This window comes from Sylvia atricapilla, chromosome Z (genome assembly GCF_009819655.1).
Source record: "Sylvia atricapilla isolate bSylAtr1 chromosome Z, bSylAtr1.pri, whole genome shotgun sequence".
Lineage (NCBI taxonomy): Eukaryota > Metazoa > Chordata > Aves > Passeriformes > Sylviidae > Sylvia > Sylvia atricapilla.
This window is the reverse complement of record NC_089174.1, coordinates 39,674,595-39,696,776: the sequence shown is the minus strand read 5'-3', so window position 1 is coordinate 39,696,776 and position 22,182 is coordinate 39,674,595. Positions and strand designations below refer to the sequence as shown.

General features: G+C 38.6%; 1 protein-coding gene across 1 annotated transcript in view; it reads left to right on the top strand.

Moving 5' to 3' along the window:
• The window catches only part of SHC3 (SHC adaptor protein 3), a 52,226-nt gene extending 32,432 nt beyond the window's left edge, over positions 1–19,794 (top strand). The window contains exons 5-12 of the mRNA XM_066339744.1: positions 2,461–2,514; positions 6,677–6,728; positions 10,606–10,732; positions 11,788–11,941; positions 12,916–13,012; positions 13,871–14,065; positions 16,227–16,522; positions 19,581–19,794. Coding sequence (XP_066195841.1) covers positions 2,461–2,514; positions 6,677–6,728; positions 10,606–10,732; positions 11,788–11,941; positions 12,916–13,012; positions 13,871–14,065; positions 16,227–16,522; positions 19,581–19,709 — 1,104 coding nt within the window. The 3' untranslated portion in view covers positions 19,710–19,794. The remainder of the gene's footprint in view (positions 1–2,460; positions 2,515–6,676; positions 6,729–10,605; positions 10,733–11,787; positions 11,942–12,915; positions 13,013–13,870; positions 14,066–16,226; positions 16,523–19,580) is intronic.
• The last annotated feature ends 2,388 nt before the right edge of the window (positions 19,795–22,182 follow it).

Here is a 22,182-nt window from a genome sequence, read left to right as displayed (position 1 = left end):
GCAACTTTCTGCCCAGACACAGAGAGGAAATAGTAAAATTCCTACTGTCCTTTGGGGCCTTAGGGTTATAAAAATAAGAAAGGATATATATACACGGTCTACTAGAAAGCTTGCTGTTCATTCCTATGTCTTCATTCATATATCTTTACTCTCACTCTTATTTAGAAAACATCACAATCCTCTGCAGTGAGCACTGAGACTATGGGAGCAGTGTTATGACTAGCTGCAGTAGTTTGTAGCCTTACTATGGAATATACACAGCAGTGTAACTCTCCTAAGGACAGTTACACCCCATCAAAGGCATAAGGACTTGATGCTAATTAGCTCTACTGAGGAAGTGCCAAACCCTGAAAGTCAGCTTGTCATCAGCCAATGCTAGGGCAGAAATATACTTAAAATACATTTGTAGTTTACATCTGTAGTTTATTTCAGAGAAGAGCCATCCCCCACGTTTTCCTTTTCTCTGAATTGAGAAAACTCTTTATCTTTCTCTCATGTCATTCTTTCTGAGGTAGACTCTTCTAGGTGGTGCAGGCCTGGAAATATCTGGTTTCTCAGAGATCCCTGGTCTAGCTGTGGCCTCCTCTATTTCTTGTTTATGCCAAGGATTTGATTTGCAGCTTTGCATTTGAGGCCCCACACAGGAGAATGGCTGTGATCTTATGTAATGGCCTCCTTTTCCCCACAGATATGGAAGGACAGAAAAGACAAGATAGTGTTGTTGGCTCTTGAGATAGAAGGAAAGCAACTGCATGTACCCCTGCACAACAGTTCTGTGAACATATTAAGCAGGAATGAGTGGAAGCTGATTTTGTTTTGCTTATTTCTTTGAAATGAAGATTGGCACAAATCGAAAGGTTTCTAAACTATGTGCCAACATTAGTGAATTGCTCTGTTTTAAGCAATTCATTGATAATTTGCTGAGTCTCTTTTCAGTATTTTTGTATTGATAGAGGTGACGTGGGGAATACCCCTACCTCAAACTAAATTAGCTGTGAAATTAAAAAAATCTGTCTGACTTGAACTAATGGTTTCAAGCACTTTTCAGCTTCCTTAAAATTTGGAAAAAAATTGGTTTAGCAACAATCTGAAATATTTTTTTCTTTTATATGCTGAAATAAAAGATTATGTTATTTACACAAGTCAAGATAGTGATGATATGAAATGTCTAACAGAACTTCACCAGTTTAGTTCTATTGTTAGGATGTTCTACGTTCTATATGTATTCTATGTTCTCTGTATTCTGTTGTTAGTTCTTTAAGGGGAAAAAGAGTAGGAAACCCTCACTACTGAGTAACAGAACACTGATTCACCAGTATACACTTAAAAACTAACCACATCTTTGGAGAATGCTGTGGGACAAGCAGGGCTATTGAAAATGAAGTGCTCTTTACATAAAAGAAACACTACAAATAGTAGTCACCTCTCTCTGACTTAGTGAAACAGTGAGATCCAGGCAAAGTCCTGTCAGGCTTTTTTCTTTCTAAGGAAGGTAGTTGATAGTTCAGGCCTTTAAGAAGCAGGTTAGAGGAAACAGCACAGAGAATATTTTTCCAGCCTATTTTGTTTTTTCCAGAATGGCTTTCTGTGTGTGGTTCCCTCTCCAAAGTGAAGAATCAAGATCCTAATTCTATCGTCAGATGCTCTGAGGAAGTAAACAGTGGCCTGTCCCATCACAGATGAATTCCTTGGCATGGCTTCTGTGACTCAAATATCAAGCAAAAAATTCTTTCAAGTGACCTTTTCTTTCTTGGTTGTTACATGATTTCATTATTAAAAGATTTTTTAAGTTAATTCTCAGAATAGCAGAGATGTTCTACTTTTATTAGAGGTTCAGGACAAATTGTCTCTTCCCAGAGAAATATCATATTAGTTCAAATTGTACATAAGCAATTTGAATTTCAAATGCCCCAGAGTGTGCCTGTGAATTAGTCCACAATGCTACACTGCAGCTAGATTCAAAAATCTGTTTGCATATTGTAAACATGTTGATGTTTGAAACATAAAATTACACAGTAGGTGTTGGATGCAATGTTAGGAATCTTAGCTGGTGTACAGGTTGGCATGGTTTCACTGATTTCACCAGAATGGCATCAGGAGAAAAATGGCTTGATGAATAAATAGGACCTTTTGTTTCATTCATCTTTATCTTTAATAAAGAAAGTGAGCTTTAGCAGATTAAAATTTCTCCAAAGATACTTTCTGAGAGGTCTGTATGATTTACTGGAGTTCTGAGTATATTTAGCATTCTTGCAGTATGCTGATACATTTTAAAGAACACCAGAATAGATACATTTATCCTTAAGTTTGTTTATATTTATCATGCTACTCTTTGAAGTCCTTGTATGTAATTTTTATCTTGATTTTGGATTTTCACCAGCATACAAGCAGAAAAGAAATCAAAATTGCAAACTGTGAGAAACCCATCTGATTCACACTTATTCTTTCTGATCCATGCAGATCATAGCAAATCACCATATGCAATCTATCTCCTTTGCGTCTGGAGGTGATCCGGTAAGCTTTTCTCTAAAGCCTTCTCCCACACAGGTACTGCTTTATGAGTGTGACTAAATTTAATGCATATCTTACAAAAAGAAAAATATAACCACTATAACTTTTGTTTCCTCTTTCATAAGTTTTTCTTGATAGTTGCCATCAAGCTGTCTTCAAGGGGGATGGTTGACAAGCGTTAGTAGATCCTCCCCTTTGAATGACTGAAACAAAAAGTATCAAGGGGCTGTAAGCATTCACATAGTAACTGATAAGTCAGGCTTTGTTTTTAAGAGTAATGTAGAATAGTCATATGGGCATTGTATGGATTTTTATCCTGTTTTTTATCTTGCACTTCTTACAGTAATAGAACATGTTGCAGCTATATTTATAGTATTTATACTAATGCATACTTTTTTTTTCTTCTCAACTGTAAGTATGCACTGAGAAGATTGTGCTAAATTCTGCCTGTAGGTGTATTTGCTGCAGTCATGCAGCATGAAGACAGGCTTTCTGTAAAAGCACAGATCTTTCTCTCCTGTTCTGGAAAGCTTTTAGATACACCGACAAATTTTGTTCATTTAGATCAAAGGGCAGATTCCAGTTTATTGTGGTTTTCCTTATTTTTATAAGCTGTTCATCCAGAAATACATTAATAAATGGGCTTGAAAAGTATTTGTCACTCAGGAAGCAGGGGGAAAAATATAAATTAGTGACAGTACTCACCTCTTACCTTAGAGGTTTGAAAGCTTTTAAACTTAGATTAATTGAATGAGTACCTTTTTCTCCGTCATGTTATCTGTCATATATCAGTCATGTACTTTAGGTAAGGCAATTTCTAGCCTGCTTTGTGAGTTAATTCTCTCAGTTCTACTCTGTTGAGGTGAAGATGCTTGGTGCTTTCTCTGTTCATCTTGCTATTGTCAGAAAACATAAAGACAAATTTCAGGCTTAGTATAGCTTTGCTGAGCTCAGTACAATTACAGAAGGAAAAAGAACACAATATCACAATAATTTGGGGAACAAAAAATGGATCAACAGCAGCTTTGAAACACAACAGATTGCAATGGATGCTGTAAATGAACAATTCCTGAAGTGGGCAGAGGAGTGATTAGCACAGTTCCCTGCCTCCGTAAGAAGATTCTTTGCTGCCCATCTGCCATCCCAAATGCTAGGTCCTGGAAACACCATTTCACACTGCCCACTGATGAAATAATTTACCAGGAAAGAGGAGAAGAACAGCAGTAGAGTTCTGGATTTGGAGTAAACAAGCTCCTCCAAATGTTTTAGAGATAAAAATCTCACTACTGAGTCAGTGATCTACCAGAGAAATAAAATTACATGGTGCAAGGGAGCCTACAATGCACAGTGAAATTATTAATTTGTGTTCCCAATAAGGCTACTGCATGAATTCATTCTGGTGTTGGGAGAAAAAAAGTAGGTATGGGTAATGTTTTTCTACAAGCTTATCTCTGGTCTAGTAAGGAACAACTTTAAATCAAAAGCTTGTGCAAAAAGCAGCTGGTTCCTTTGTCCTGGATGCACATAGAGGATGACAAAATGCAAGGATGTGATTTAGGCCACAGTTTTATTTATCCATCAGAAAGCCATCTAGACACAACTTTCATCAGCCCTTAATACCTTCCACTTGGTAGAGGACCGCCACCACCAAACTGCATTTCCCAGTCAAAGCTGAGCTCCAGACCATACATTTATCTCCTTATGTGAGTTTTAAACTGGTTGGAGAAAGGCCGTAGTGACCTAGGAAGCTAGATCTGTGCCCATGTTTCTTCAGGAATTTATTTTGGAGTTTGGTTTATTAGAAAGTGAGACTACTCTCACTTCTCTACCCCATCAAACTTTCTGCTCTGGATATCTCACTCCCATTTGTGAGAGCAATTAGCTTTACAACCTTCCTCCCACTCCCTTACCATTAATTATATTATTCAAAATATAACCCTTGAAGAAGTGTTCCACAGTCCTGGAGAACAGCTTGAATACCATATATACTATTGCAATTTTCCCCTTTGCAGTTGAGTCAGTTTCTGGCTGTGTCAGTATACAGGAGCTTAAAAATCTCCCTACCAAATCCTTTTACACAACATTTCAGAACCATTTTAATTTTATTTCCAAGGCTATGTTCTCAATCCACTTTAGTTCTCTTCAGCCCCTCCCATGATACACTGAACCATTTTGCTCCGCAGTAATTTCAGGTGGTTGTTTCCAGGCTGCCAGATAAGACATCTGTTTTTGGAGATAATCTGCTGAAATTTTGGAGTGGAGGATCTCATAAAGTCTAATAAGGCAGGTCTCTCAGAGGTCCCTGAGGCAGTAGTTTTTCAGTTTCAGCAATACGTCCAAATTTTAACACCACAATGCAATATCTTTAGGCTGAAAATTATAGCTCATTCATACTTGTTTTCAGTCCTTGAATGTCAAGGATAACTTTGCTGTGTCTGACAATCCCTGCACAGTTTTTGGATGGGGGTCTTCTAACTCAGCCACAGTGAAATATGCCCACCTTTAGATCCTTAATGGTTTGTCATAGTCAGCTTGAATCTCAGAGCTTTAAATGAAATAAGGCATAGGTGTTTTCAGACTGTCACACCCACACTAGCTATGAGATAGATCTATGATTTACTCAGGCATAAATGTATCCATTAGCTATGCCTGAAGTAGTAAATAAATTGATCTGTGGCCCATTTTCTAGTCTCTCTGGCCCTGAAATAAATAACGCAGTGCAATTTGCATCCACACATTCACTCTCTTCCCTCATAGTGGTCTCTCGGGATCGATGCCAACCATGTGCTGGTCCCTCAGAGAGTTTCAGGGCATGCTGTAAGAAACCAGTACAGTGAGACAAGGCTTGTCTATTATTTAATACTATTTAGACGTAGTCACCTTTGCCCTCCTCTTAGTTGTTGATATGCATCCACTGTAGTCACTGCCCAGACACTGTGCTACACGATGTGTAAGAAATCATGAGACAAAATGGCAAGGCTATGCTTTTTTAACAGACCAACCTCACTGCTGCTGTGTCTGAGTGCCTTCCAATGATGCATTAAGTGGCATGGTTACACATCTGTCACCAGAACCCATGACTGTACTTCATCATTTCCCTTGCTCTCTCCTTAGGAAGGTAATTGTATAGGCATTTAGCACAGTGATTTGTTTTGGGTGGCTGGTGGTGGTGGTGTGTGCTTCCACTAGAAAAAGCTGTGCTGAAGAAGTCTATCTTTTAACTGAAGATTGATGCTTATTATACCATTAGATCTTGGTGTATTGGCAATGATCTTGGATCAGTCATCTGAAAAGGCTTTGGTTAGATTTACACAGCCAGCTGTAATGTATCCTGTATATCCCTTGTGTTTAGCTATACCTGACTACCCAGGCATGTCAGGAAATACCAGATCTTACCAGGACTTCATGGTTGCATCAAGGCACTATGGCATTTTCGATACATGTCAGCAGGCATGAAACCTAGACCTTTCTGTTTCATCTGCGTAATGATAGAAGTCTGCACTACTTGTACACAGGAGCATAGGGGTGACAAGAGAGGAAGAAAAAACATCCCCCAACAAGATGTTTGTGTGCTCTCGACAGAAAATCCACCAAGCATGTGGCAACAGGTGTGGCAGGGAGCAGCCTAAGGGCTGGGGGAGGGTGTACAGGGATACTGCCTGTCGGAGCCAAGCAGGGGCTAAGCACCTCTGTGCCATATGGCACTGTAGTCAGTTGAGTAAACACCTGCTTGTCACACATGAATAAATGCCACTGCTCAGTATTTCTATGGAGCAGTGCTGTTACTCCCACTCCTTCTGCCACAGAACCAGATGATTATTCATGTTATGAACTAAAATCTCTGGGTAGTTTGAAGATAAGGACTTGTAATTCTATTCCCTCCTAAATGAGGCCTGGGCCAAATCCTACTGAGTTTGTTTAACTGATGGAAGAGAATTTAAAATTCTGCTGGATTAGATCACATTCTGCAAAAAGGAAAGTGGTACAATTAATACTGAAACACATGGACTTTTATATGGGGTTTAAGTAGTATGGAACTGTAAAGCTAAATATGTAATTTGGGGCTCAGCCCACAGGACTGTACATACTGTGGACTGTAATCTTTTGCTGTAATCAGTGCAAATATGTTTTTGCATTCATCGTAGATATCTCAATTTTTTGACAGGATACTTCAGACTATGTTGCATATGTAGCTAAGGATCCTGTTAATCGTAGAGGTAAGTTAGAATTATATATTTGATGTCTGTTTTTCCTTTGAGAAACACTAATTATTCATGGTTTAGGTCAGAACCCACCCCATCCCTCACCTCCCCCTCTGAAAAATATAAATGTAGAATGTAGCCAAATCAAAGGATTGCCTTTGACAGAGCTGTGGAAGGATTGTGAAGCAATAAGACGCAGCAGTTTGTTTCTCAAGCTTGGAATAAATAGGTCTTGCTGCTAGTTCATACCCAAATATCACTTTGATTCTTTTCATCTCTTAAATCAAACACTTGCCTTACTTGGTTATGTGAGCTTCTAGGCAACAGCCAAGTCTTACCTACACCCAATCACTGTGCAAGAGCTAAGCAATCTTCTGATTAAGTCATCTGATGAGGCAGCTGAATCTGTTAGGTCTTCGTAGTACATGCCTAACTCTTCCTGGCAGAATCAGATTCTTTATCAAATAGCTAACTTGCCAGCCAGCTTGCTGTAATTCTCTTTCTCAGTGAAGTTTTATTTAAGGTTGTATTGCTTTAGTAGCAATCAGTCAGGGACAGGGACCTGCTTGCTGATTGTGTTCACTAGGACTTAATGCAACATATGAAGTATTTTGTAATGTGCCTGAGAATCTATTTACTATTCATAGATCATAGAGAGAGAGGAACAGACTAGCTCCTAAATAAATGACATTAAGTACTTCCAACAGGATTTCTGGAGAATTTAGACACTTTAACTCCAAAATACCAATCCTGCAAACCTTCAGTTGCCCACCTTACCAATCAGCACAACTAATCCAGTAGCTTCCCTATCTAGCCATCTTTAATGATACCTGAAGAATCTGCTGGGTCCGTGTGAAGAGATATTCAGACTTGAGAGTATTAGCTTATGAATATCTGTACTAAGCATACTAATATGCTGAATGTAAGTGAAATACCTAGAAAATTTAAAGGGAATGGGAGGTAGGGAGTAGTCCAGTTCTTTGCAATGCTTGTTACATTACAACATCATGTGTCCCCTGTCAGAGAGTCTCCAGTGTCAGACTATGGAATGCATGATGCAGAGCTGCTCTCCAGCCCACCTACTTCAGCAGAAGCCTTCTGCTAAATCCAAGACTGATTTGGTTGGTCTGAGAGATCTCAGTCAATGTAGGGACTAGCATTGTAGACAAAATATTTGCTCTGTAGGATTTGGAGGAGCCCTGTGCTCTGTTTTCCATCCCCATATAAGTGATTTTATGCACCATGTTCCTTCTATCTTACACTGAATGTGTTTATCCTTAGCTTCCTGTGACTGTTCCTTGTTGAGGTAGGCTATCCTAGACTGAGGAGTCATCTGAGCGCCTGATATTGTTGTCTTCCTTTGGTGTATTCAGGTCAAGCATTCCAGCTGCAGTGCACATCCTCCATCCTTCAGATGATTTCTGTAGCTCCTTCATCTTTCTGCAGCTGTTTTAAAAAGGTATATGATATCTGCATAACAGGGGGTGCCACTATAGCAGGGAATGCACCTTCCTATTTTTTCTTATTTTTATACTCTTAGTTGGCTGGTTCCTCCTAAGCTCTTTTTGCTGAACTGTTACCTCATGTGAAATTCTTTCACACTGTGATCTTTAAGCTTTCAGCATTATGACTTTCCCATGGGTGCTTTCCCCACTCATGTGTATATATCAGTGGTTTGCATAATAGTGACTTTGTATGTCACCTGTATTAAAGCACATTCTTTCAAAGGGTCTAATTTACCAAGGGACCTGAATTGCCCTCTTTCACCATCACTTGCCATTCTGTCATTCTTTGTGTTGTCTGCAAATTATTTTAAAAGGGAATTTGTCTTTACATCTGTGTAGCAAAAACATTACTGCTGCTGTTACTGATGCTACCCTACCACCAATGCTGGAGTATAGCTTGCATATTAGACTAATTTCTTCCCAAGGATGGAAAAGCTGTCTTCGTGCTTTGCATTCTGGATCTAGCAAGCTAAAGGCTGTCTATTTTCTGCTGTAACATTCACAAGAAATCATCTCTGTGTGAGCCAAACCTTCTCATCCTTTTACAAGAAGCATATCTCCTACCTGCTGAAAGTCCATTCATGTATCCAAGGAAACAGGTTACTCATTATGTCACCTACTGAAACTACTTAATGACTCATGCTTCATTTTAGCTCCAGAAAGGTTTAGCAGTGAGTGATGTCACCTCTTTAAATTCACACTCTATAACTAGAGTGCAAACATTTTAGCTTTGTTTGGCCTAACTACTTTTGGTCCCTGTTTTCGGAGAAAAATGTGCACCTTCCATGAGGGCTGATTGTTCAGTGCCAATAGTAGCGTTGCAGAGGTTGTAAAAAAGCAAACACCTTATTGATAGTCAGGGATGTCTGACTCCATCTTCGGACACATGGAAGTCCTGTTTTTGTCTGCCTTCATTGTGCATCTTGGGGCATTTCCCCTGTACAAGGCATTTCAGCTTGCTGGTCAGCACAGCAGATGCTCTGTGGTGAGAACACCACTGTATCTGTTTGGCAATGTGATTGGTGCCATCTCATGCTGAATGAGGTGCTGCTGCTGCTGCTGCTGAGGAAGAGATTGCAGACATTCCATACTTGCCCAACTGCAGGTTTCTTGGCCCTTTATTCTGGCCTCTTCAGAAGTCTATCTAATATTTCAGCCTCTGAAAAGTAATATTTAAACCTACTTTATGTATTAATACCTATATTCTCCCTGTATTACTTCAACTAAATGTCATGACCAACCCTTATTTGTAGGATGCTGACATCCAGTGCATTTGGTAACGGTGAGTTGGACACTGGGCATGTACTCAAATGCAGTTTTTCAGCTGAAGAGTTTATATTCAGGTTATTAAAGCAGTCAGGGATGAACAAATCAGTAACTTTGAAAAAGAACCCACTTCCCTGCAGCAGAACTTAGAAAAGAACCAGTTTGAAATCCAGTCCAGGCTACAGCCAGTAGACAATATGCTTGTCCAATTCTGAGTATGGAAAATTGGCTCACCTGGGCTTCTCTGGATATCACTGTTCATTTAAATCTTTAGCTTCCACCTCTTACTACCCATCTGTGCTCCTGCAACATTGAGGGAACTCTTCACAAGTTCACCTCTGTATTTTTTTATATGATGAGACTTCCAAGCCATTCTCTGATTTAAAACCAGCACAGATTTGGCTGCTCAGACAGCTGATAAAGGTTTCTTGATCTTCTATAGGAAGAGAGCTTGTGTTGCTAACCTCCCCCTTTACTGCCTCTGTCATAGTGGGTTCAGAGAGGTTGCACATGGGGAAGTGCTGGAGTTAATCAGGCTGCAGGCTCTGCAACCCCACACTTTGCTGGGAGTGTCTCCATGCAAACAAGCAAGGAAACGTATCAGCCTCTGTATTCCTGGAATAAGATCAGGGCTCATTATCTAGAAAATATCTGTGAATACTGCTCCTCCCTCAGACTGTTATTTGGGAAAAGAAAACAACTTGTAAACTTGGGGTGATTAGACATAAAAGGGAAGTAATTAAACTGAGGAAAACAAATAAACGTTTGTTGTTATTACCATCTATCAATATATTTGTAATTTCAATTTAAAGCTTAGAATTCTTACATAATCTATTGCATTCAGGTAATAACAAATGAATTTTATTTTTCTGTTTGTGGACTTGTTAAAATAGTGGAACAGATTTGTGACCTTGTCTACTGCAGTTACACATCAGTGCAATTTTATGTAACCTTTAAACAGTTGTGATTGACTGAAATTCACTGTACCGGAATTGGGTTTAATTGAAACGTGCACACCATCACATGTCAACTAAGCTTGACATGTAGGTATTTTGTCATAGGTCATTTCATCCCACCATGACATAAACAGTGATTTGCATGTGTCAATCTTTTTCATTCAGCTTGTCATATATTGGAATGCTGTGATGGGCTGGCCCAAGATGTCATCAGCACCATAGGGCAAGCATTTGAGCTTCGATTCAAGCAGTACTTGCAATGCCCCTCTAAGACACCTACTTTCCCTGATAGGTGAGTGCAATTGCAGAAGACAGCTAAAGGACCTTCTTTAGCTTTCAATTTACTTGATAAAATGTGGACTGGTATGTTGCTGGAGACAGACAAGACTTGAATACTTAAAAAGGTTTCTGCTGTATTAGCAAAACAGTGTTTGCCTAACAAATATGAAAGCAGTACATTTAAAAGAATAGGCTAAATATGGATTTCAAAATTATGTTAGATGATCATGTGTTTTGTGCTGTAGTTAATAGGCAGAATTGCATGGCCAAGAATGGCTGTTATTTGTGGCATTTCCTCATTACTGTCACAGCAGATGTGTCAGTTTAGATGATGCAGGTCAGACTGCTGGGCTTCCAAAATGACTAATGACGTTTCAGTATTTGTCATATTAGGATGATGTTTCTAGGAATGTGATGTATTGCAGGGAGATTTGACTGCACCGATACCTGGAGAATTCAAACTCTGTCTGCTTGTATATGTTCAAAAGGCTGGGATATAGCATTCTGTTTTCTTTAGAGATATGTATTGCAATGTGCTTACTGACATCACTAGAAACCATAGTGAACTTTTACACTTTGTAATCTCTTATATCAGAGCAAAACCAGGTATATAGGGAATATAAAATGCTACTGTCCTAATTTGGAAGCATGCTGTACTCATATCTCTTGACTTTGTGAAGTTCTTGCAGAATTACATTGATGATAGAGCAGTCATAACTAAAGACAAAGATTTAGAGCCTAGTCAGTCAATCAAGTCATAATATTACTAGTGCTATTTTAGCACAGGTTAGATAAAGTTGTTTGTTAATGCAGTTTATAATGGTCTTTAAACAAACTGACACAAACCTCCTTTATAATGGACCAAGTTCTTTATGCTGAGTATGTTTAAACTTGGCTTTAAACAGAGATCTGCTGCATGATCCATCATTGCTTCCTGACTTACAGTGGTAGCTGAAGTGTCCATACAATATGCAGTGGTGATCCCCTGACAGGCAGCCTTAACATGCTGAAAGTATTTGAACATGCTTTGCAACCAAGAGGCAAAAGAAAGCACTCTCTTCCTTATAGGATGCAGAGTTTTGAGGACCCATGGATGGAGGAGGATAACGAGGAAACAGAACATCACTATTACAACAACATCCCAAATAAAATACCTCCCCCTGGCGGATTCCTTGATGCCAGGCTCAAAACAAGGCTTCCCACTGCTGCAGACACAGCTGAGGTCAGTATAATTTCATTTATACTCTCCTGCTGATTGATCCAAAATTTTTAAAAGACGTGGTTTTACGATGAATACCTTGGGACTGTCTATAACACACAGCCCTTCCTTTGTGGTCAGTGTCTGAATAGCCATTGCAGATCTAGGGGGCAACACTTTAGGCAGGTTCAGCACAAATTAAAGGAGGTGAAATCCTCATGGTATTAAAAGATTAACCAGGTTCGAGGAACAGAAATCCTCTGAGGGCGACATTATTTGCAGAAACCATGTGTGCTTCAGAGAGTATCAAATAGTGCACATTAACTGGGAATGATTTAATGCAGAATCATTTAAACAATCTACTGCTGTAATTACTAACAGTTCATTATGTTAATGACTTGGCAGTGATTAATATTCAGCCAGGTTTCTAGGTAGGTTTTCCACCTCATGTCGAACTGAGGTCAGCTTGAATATTTCTATCAACACTCCTGTTGAAAGTTTGACTGCAGTATCAATGTAGCCCCCTAAGAAGTGTTTTCAGATCCAGCACAACTCTACTTAAATGCAGGTGGGTCCTGTCTGTAGCCAACATCCTTCCCTCAGTACCTAAGTGCATCCCCTGGTACCAATGCGAATCTCTCAGCTCATGCTGTGGAGAGTGCTGGGGCTGTCTTCTCATCCCATGTGTTTCTGTGGAACACTTTTCCCAGTAACAGGTTGTCAAGACCTGCTATGTGAATACAAACTAAAGAAATGATCCATCATTTGGTGTCACGGGGGTCACTAAAAGCAGAAGGCAGGGAAGAACACATGAAAATCACTGGTAATACCTTACTCTTACAGAAATGTATTTGGGATATATATATTCTGATATTGTGGTTATTTAGATAGGAAGAGGATACACAAAATACATCAAAGGAAATTGGCAGAGCCACTTGTAATGTGTCTCAGAATTTCAAAGACAATTGAAAAATTCCTTGCACATGTGTCCATTCTAGTCTGCATCAGGAGTGGGAGGAGAGCAAATTTATTATCAGAGCCATCACCTAGGAGAAAACTTCAGTGAAGATTGGCATCACGGGCCTATTAAACAAGGTGAGTTTTGCTACTTTCACCTGTAATAGTGCAGGTGGTCTTGAAGGGCAAAGCATAGGAAAGTCTGATGCCTCAAAGTCTTAAGACAATGAACTGAACTTGGTTGGTAGGTTCTGTTTGTCTGAGTTTTAGTTTAGTTGATACCAGTGAAAAGCATTTGATAATTACATCGGGATAAATTATTAAATGCACACCTTCATGAAGAGCAGTTCATAAATAGAATTACCCAGACTTTCTGCTTTCTAACTTTCTGTATCTTAAAACCTCATGATATTTAAGGGTCTGCTGTTCTGAAAATCTGACCCACTAGGGTATGCAAAATAGAATTCTCGAATGAAAAGCTTAAAGTGGGAAGTTTAATTTTAAATGTGAAGCAATGCTATCTACTCAAAAATTGTGAACAGTGCATAATGCTCCTTTTGTTGTCTCTGAATTTCAAGTAATTTCAAAACACATATAAAATTTTACCCCATCTTTATGTGATAACTTTACTGTGTTTCTAGGGACACTCTTGTTCAAATGCCAGAATATATTCTCTATTGTTAATCTGCAGGTATTTAAGGATTTTAAGCCTTCTCCTCCTCTCATGACTCCTCAACAGAATATAATTTTTGAAATTTACAATCTTTATTTACAAAGATTTCCTTTCCTCCTGGGAAATAACCCCACCATACCTCATTGGAACACAGTTCTGAATCCATTGATCAACACCTTTTCTACTATTCAATATTGACTTTACATGTCCCAGTCCAAGAAGTTTTAAATCTGTGGTAATGTGGTGTGATGATAATTGGTCAACACTGTTCAATCGATTACCAAAAAAAAAAAGGAAAAAAAAAAAGGTCTTGAATTTTCTAGGATCCCTGGATATTTGTTATATGTCAGAAGAGAAATCAGAAGTAGCACCAACTGCAGAGCTGCCAATATATGTAAACACCCAGCATATAAATAGAGAAGATCTATTGGCACTTCCGGCAGATGCTGAAAGTACCATCAGTGGAACAGCAGAGGGTGCTGAAGCAACCAGCCCAGGAAAGGACCTGTTTGACATGAGTGAGTTCCCTTCCTATTAATTTCCTTTCTAATAACTGACCAAATATGTTTATGCATTAGTTCTGTATTTAAAATTAAAAAGAAAAAATTATATATATATATATATATATATATATATATATATATATATATATATATATATATATATATATATATATATATATATATATATCCAAATTTAGTGTTCCTGGTGTAATTATGGTGAATTTTAGAATCCATCATGGTTTCATGTTGGACTGAATAAAATAAAGGGTGGCTGAAGACTTGGAGCTAGTCTGTATATCTCAGTTAAGTTGCAGTCCATGTTATTCTTAACAACACAGGCAATTATGTCAGAAGAAAAATTAATCAGGAAGCTTGCCATACAGGAAAGTGAAGAAGGGTGAAGGTATGGATGGGTGGAGAATTGTGTCCAGCCTCTCCTGTGAGTATGTTATGAGGAAGTGAATGCATCCATGAAAAGCTTTGTGCCACAAGGAATCTAGCATGAAAATTAAAGTACTGAGTTGCCACTTACCCTGGGTAGGTCTACTGTCCTATCTGATCCAAATTTGGAGGCAGCTTTTCCTTGATCAGAATCATCTCCACAGCTGCAAAACCACGGCTTAGGCATCAACCATAGCTTGGGATTGGTGCTACTAAAACACATTGTTTTCAGCCTTGAGAAGATACATAAAGTGAAGAAATAGTGAAAGCATTTGCTACATAGAAAATTTTCTTGAATTTTTTTGCTCTTCCTACCTCAAATAAATTGCTTATGCATGCTTTGTTCACATAATTCAGTTCACATAATTAGAAGGCAGTGAGACAACGCAGTTGGTGCCTACAAATTATTTGTAAAATAAAATATCTACATTTCTGCTATCTTAGCATAGGAAAAACAACATTTTCCTGGCATGTTTTTGTTGGGATATGGCTCTATATCCACAGCCTACTGAGATGTTCAGTTGAAAGAAAGAAGCAGGGAAGAAGGTTGGGAGAGTATCTATCTGTGAATATGGATCTCAAATGAAAAAAATCTGCTGTTTGAAATAAGGGCTGTTAACTCTTATCAGCCACTGGGACACCAGAGAAAAGTAGTAATAGAAAATGTGCCAATTATCCCTAAGTTAGTGGCTTGTTGAGCTAAACATATGTTGGACTTTGTGCAGACTGTGTTATAGTTATAGATATTTATAAACTACTTTCAATAACTGGCTGAGATATCAAGAAGCTGCAATAGCACAATATTTTGCCTATTTCTTTGACCTAGACTAGCCTCTCTGTGGCCCCTTGCAAACAGAGCTTTGTACTCCTCGTCATCTGAACAATGTATTTAGAGGTGGTGTATTGGTTCACTGTTCAGCTCTCCAGATGTCCTTTTGTAAGCCTAGGGGCACAGAACAACACTTCTGTTTGACTTGTACTGGTGGGCCAGATGAAGGTCTTGCAAGGGTAAATAGCTGCCAAGAGGTCGGTACAACATGTAGTGAAGCACCCTATGACATGTTTGCTATTTCTGTAAGACTGTTGTGATCCATAATGACACTTCTTTTCACTCAACTCTGCAATTGCACTGAATTCAGGACATGGCTGAGGTTTAAAAGATGCTTCCCTAAGGCTGATTTCAGCTAGGCAAATGATGTTAAATGTGTTAACCTGTGTCTGTTTTGCAAGGTTCTCTTCCTCGACAGAGGCTAGGAGTAGGCTGAATGGTGAGGGTGAATGTTCCCTACCAGACATAGCCTTGGGCTGGAGACTAAGTAATGGATAATTTTTAAATTAATAAGTTGTTTGAACAGAGACCAGATATGAGTATAATGACATTAGGTACCCCCATTATGCAATTTATTTGAAATTAAACTGTCTGACATACCTAGAATGACTGAAGGAGAGATTTGCCTGGTACCAGATAGTATAAACACAGCTGTTGCCAATAGCCACTGATGAAATAAACCAGTACTTTTCAAAAGATACTGCCAAGGTTCAGTCTGATTTTTATCAGTATCATTCTGTGCATAACATACATTTTAAACACATTGCACTTCTCAGTCTTAATATATTGTATAAATCAGTAAGTCTATTAGTAAATATTCTCTCACTTTTTCATAAAGATGAAGAGAAGTGACCATATGGTTTACCTGTGAATGATCCTGCTCTTGTTTCATATTTACATAACCAGAACCATTTGAAGATGCTCTCAAGAATCAAATATCTGAGGCTATGTTGAAGAAATCCACTTCCATGGGATGCACCAGTCCTCCTTTGTCCAGAGTAGCTGTCCAGACTGAAGCTGAAGAGCTGAGTACAGAGCCATGGTACCAAGGAGAGATGAGCAGGAAAGAAGCAGAACAGTTATTAAAGAAATGTGGAGATTTCCTCGTGAGGAAGAGTACCACAAATCCTGGGTCCTATGTGCTGACAGGCATGCACAAAGGACAAGCCAAGCATCTTCTTTTGGTGGACCCAGAAGGAACTGTAAGCACTGACTCCTCACTAATAGATGGGGTTTCTGACTCTACTAATTTTCTCTAAATGCCTTTAATCTTCTTTACAGCTATTTCATACCTTATCATAAGCAGCCCCTCATATCTCTGACGTGCCATCACATCTCTAATTCTCTCTTTGATTCCTAGCAGAAGACTTAGCACATGATTTCTGCACACATTGCAGGGAGCCTTAGGGACCCGATCCTCAAACAAATTCACACTTTGACCAGTGCTGTGCAGTCTTGGTCAAAAGTGCAGCCAAGCTACTTCAGTATTCGTGCTAAAGGAAGGAGATTTGGCTAGCCTGCAGGCTGGCAATTTCCACTTGGCCTATCTGTTACCTGGGATAGACCAGGCCCTCTGTGTTTTCCTGAATGTCTGCCCGGGAGAGAACTGGGGTAAGCCTGTTCCATCTCTTAACTCTGCACAAAGACTCCAGCAGCTGATGAAGGCACCTTCCCCACAGCAGGATGGAGGGGACAAGGGAACTTTAGTTTTTGTAGCTGTCCTGTCCTGCTTCTGTGGAGGCATAAACTCTTCAGAGAGATTGACATCATTGTAATGACTTTTATTCTTGGCTCCTGGTAGCTGCAAATAGGCAATTCCTTTTCCTCTGTAAAAGACAACTTTAGATAACCAGCCCCAAGGTAAGTGAGAGACTCCCATAAAGGAGTTGTCCTGTTGGCACCTGAGCTGAGAAAGCTGTGGCAGAATTATGTCAGTCCTGCAGAGTCTGTATTGCAGCAGTGAGGACTGCCCATGGTATTTGTTGCAATTAATTGCATTTGCCACATGAGGCCAGTCAAAGAATGGTTTTGCACTTTTGAGGTGCCAGCTGCCTAGTCCTGGGTTTGATGGGTACACCAGCCCAGGGGAGTGGCTCTACACCTCTTGATGGGCAGCCTCCTTCGCTAAAATTTGCCGCCAGTTTTGTGGCAAGTTTCCTGCAACAAGGTAGCCTAATTCTCTTTTCCACATAAACCCAAAAATAACTGTTACAGGCTACTGCAAAGGAAACGCTGTTGTGTGACCTGGCAAGTGTGGGAATGCTGTGTCCCACCGGGAGCTCTGCTGCAGTGCTGACTGGCATGGAATACTCAGGTCCTGTGACCTGACGACTTCCAGGGTATTTTCTTCCTGTACAGGTAGGAAGCCCCCCTCATCTTTGCTATGCTGCCTCTAGTGCATCTCTAATTTGCTGACCTCCTTGGTTAGGAATCTGCTTGTTATCTGCACCCCACCCTTCCCTCAGCCTTCTTGCATGGTCACGGCCCCAGTGGCTCTGAGGTGCCCTGCTTAGAAGGCAGTGTTCCAGAGCAATGATTTTCTGCAACTGTACTTAGTTACAGACTTGTGTAACTTGTACGATTTGTGGGATCCTGACACAGTTTCTGAACAGCCCTATTTGCAACTTGTCAAAGTGGAGAATCATCAGTAAAATGCCAGTGTGTGGCCAGCCACCACAGCATGCCAGTGGCTTGCATTCCATCCTGCACGGTCTCAGCAGGATTGTTCTTGAAGAATGATTCGCACAAATGTTGCCTGAAAATTAATTTTGCATACAGTACCCAGTGACATGTAACAGGTCTTAAGGGTGTGTTCTCAGAGCAGAGTTAATTGTCCAGTTGCTTCTGCTCTTATCCAGCTAACAAAAAATTAAAAAAGGAAAAAGAGATCCCTTGTTCAGATAATGGCTGCTTAAAATGGAGGACTGCAGGATTTTTCTAAATTTAGAATTGGACCTCTGGTGATGGTAGAGTGTCTAACTAAGAACATGTTAGAATACAAATAAGTAAAATGAGGTTTTTTTAAAAGATATCTTTTGATTTTGAAAATATAGTTTTATTTTAGAGAAAGTGACATTTCAAAGCAGAATGCTTCAGAAACTGGGAGAGCCTTTTGGTTTCCTTCAGTGACATAACTACATGACCTGAAAGGATCATATGCCATACTTGTTTCCTTTTTTTTTAACCCTATGACATACTGTGTCAAGCTTCTAGCAAATTTTACAGAACTTAATACTGAAACTGAATTATTTCAGGAGAGGTGACCACCACAGCATAAGATGACTTTTGAAAGTTTTAATGTAAGTTCTTTCTTCCTGAGAATAGTTCAAGGAGAGCAGATGACATTTCTTACTCAGAACAGTGCTCACAGGCATTAGTTTGAGGCAGCGTAGAGCCAGCCCAAAAAAAGTTTTAGTGCAACATGATGTTTGCTTGAAATGGTTCTGTGCTCTGCCTGTAGCAGCTGTATGCCTAACTCATTTGAAATATAGGAAGGAAATATTTTGTGAACATGTGGCTAAATAATTAAAGATTGGTTTATAATACAGATTAGGTTTTGACTTCTGATAATTTTGACTGTTTTATCCTGCAATATCCGTTTTCTCCTATCATGGGTGGAATATTATATACCAGCAAAATCCTGCTACAGAGGGCTGGTGTGTGGGCTAGAAAAATTATTTTTCCTGCCCTAAAGTGTTTCAGTTCCAAAGGCACAGGGATATATTGCGCAGCATAGGGCAAACCCAAGCTAAGCACAAGTGGTGGCTGGATCTCTTTCTAGAAGGGGAATTTTAGAGTAGCAGAAGGAAAAAAACTTAAGAAAAGCACAAAAAATGCTGAGGTGCACAAAGAAGCTGGTTTCTGATATATCTGATATGAGAACTCTTTCTAATTAAAAAGGTGCAAACACCTCAAAGAAGCAGGTGGTCCTTTGAAGAAGAAAAATTGACCTAAAAATCTGACTTAGAGTGAAACAAAATCATGAACAGAAGTTTTCTAGCAGACCTATTCAGAAAGAGTAATAAGAGTGGGCTGGTCCCTGGAATTGCATGCAAAATATCTATTTGGTGAAAATAAGGGGGAGTGAGAGAGAAAAAAAAGCCATGCTGGATAAGTGCCAAATTTCCACCAATTTTGATGGAAGAGGGATCTGTTTCTAAAATACGATTGTGTCATTTTATTCTTAGACAATTTTAGTGTGAAGTTAAGGGGAAAAGCACCTTACTCTTTAATCTATCTTCTTGCATCCTTTTTTTGAAGGTTCGTACAAAAGATCGTGTCTTTGACAGCATAAGTCATCTCATCAACTATCACCTTGAGAATAATTTGCCTATAGTTTCTTCAGTGAGTGAACTCTGCCTGCAACAGCCTGCTGAAAGAAAATACTGACTCCAGATAACTCTTCTAGTTATTGCAACTTGCAAGCTATAACTGGTAGAAATTGCAGATCTGAAAAGAAAATGTGCATTAAAAAAAACCCCTCATATTCACACACATTTCACAAGTATGTTTTATTTAAGTTTAAGACGCCCCGTTTCATATGGTACACTTGAACATTTTCAATGCTTTATGTGACATGAAATCACAGCAAAAGGCTTTCTTAAAAGTAATTTCAACAAAATTGTTCAGATTCTCTAATGTGAATGTTGATAGTGTATATACACATTATATATAAAAATAGAGTATATATTTATATTTTTCAAGTCCGTCTGTTGACAGTATAAAATTATCTTCTGTGCCATGTGTCTTAACCAAAAGAAAAATGATAAATGTGATTGTTCAGATAAAAAAAAATAGAATTCAGAAGTCTCAATTTTTTTGAGAAATTTAATACTACAAATCTTATTTCTGATTTTACCTAAGAAGCACAACTATGGGGATTACAGATGGATTATGCTAGTTAACCATAGAAGGAATCTGAATTCAGTAACTAGTATTCCAACTCAGAAATTTAGCATAAAATATTTTTTAAAAGCACTATTTAGTGTCACTGATATCAAAAGGATTTTATCTTTCTGACATCAAGTTTGAATTCTTATATGATGCTATTCAAAACATTTATATCTTACTTTAGCCAAGATTTGATGTGATCTCTATGTGTAGGAGGTGTGTGCTTTGATTTTTCTAATGATATTGTAACAGTGTACTGTAACTTCAATTTATTAATTTTTGTGCTAAGGTTATTTATAAGTAGTTCTCTGCTTATGGTGAAGATCTAGGTGTCCTTGAACTAACAGTCTCAAATGAGATGCTGCATACTGATTAGACAAGTTCAAATAACTTGTGTTTATTAGGCCTAATACAAGATGTACATGACTGTTCAAAGACATATCTGAAAAATCTTTTCTTCTTATAAGCAGTGAAAACTATCTGAACTCAGTGGTCAGTTTTGAAAATGATGTCACTTACGTTTACTTGCCAAAGCAAAACTTCATTTTGGCCTTCAGCAAGTGATAGGCATTGGAAATCTACTGTTTTTCTCTAAGTATCAACATAAGAAAATGCACACACAATAAAGACACATTTCTGGCAGAAATGCCCTTGACTTTTGGTACTGGGAAATGCTTTAAGGGATATTTGTACTGTTCACATTTAAGCATTACATAAAGTTATTTTCCCATTCTATGAATCTTATTATGAGTCAAATTCAATAGACACAGTTCCTGTAAATGCAATGCTTGTGCCAGAGTCAAGATTTAGCCTTCAGCAATCCAAGGTCTTCTCTATCACCAGTCTCTCAAATCAAATCTTCAGACTTGATTCATAAAAACTCAGCAGGGTAAGTGTAGGTTAAGTACCTGCCTACCCCACAGTATACTTAAAGGTACATTTGGTTCTAAGAATTTGCTAAGTTTAACAATTTGTCAAGCCATAATCAAACTGACTGAATAATTCACTTAGAATATATGCAGGCAGGACTATGACATTTAAATTCTGAAATAACTTTCTTGTACCTTCTACTTTTAAATACGGTGAAGTTGCAACTTGAAAGTTTGATTTTGAGTGATCTCAAAACTGAAAATTGAGACACCTAAGACTAATCATGTAACCTGTGCCTATGTAAAAATACATGTCATTCTGTAATTAGGACATCCAGAAGCCAAATTAAGATATTAGTGAACCAAATGCTTGTGATTAATTTTACTAAAGATAGTTAATATTTGATATTGAACTGCTGAATTCAACCCAAATCAGTATGACACTGAGTTTAGTGGAATTCTTAAAATTTTGTTTTACTAGATTGGGAGTGGCAAGGAAATGGGAACAGATATCCCAAAGTAGTATCCACCAAAATTAGTTTATTTGAGAATCTCAAAAAATCACTTTATTTATCCATGTCTCACCATATTCCAGTTTAAATTATCCCAGCTATCACTTTTTTTCATATATAATGCTTATTATTCCATGCTCTAACTTTCCTGTAGCCATGTTCTGGAAAGTTTTCACTGTGATATCCTATAAGAGAAGGTGGCTTTTTTCCTTCGAATATTGCATATCATTTCAGAAAAGTCTTCTGCATAACCCCCTTAGATCTCTTCAAAAAGCCCACATGCTTCCTATGTCCATTTTGGATTCCTAAATATCCTGGAAAAATGTGACAAGATTTGGGTGTAAGAATTAAAGGCACTAAACATATACTGAAATAAATATCTTATTTTTTTACCACTGTCCTAGCAGTAGCTTTAATAACTTAGCAGCCACTTAGCTGCATGTTTTAGAAATTAAAGCTGGTGTCAAGGAGACACAAAATGAAACTGCTTGACAGAAATACTAAATTCCCAGACTGTATTTCCCAAACTGTGCCTCCAGGGAAATGTGGCTATTTTTGAGCTGCTCTGTCAGCACAGCCAAATTGCTCAGC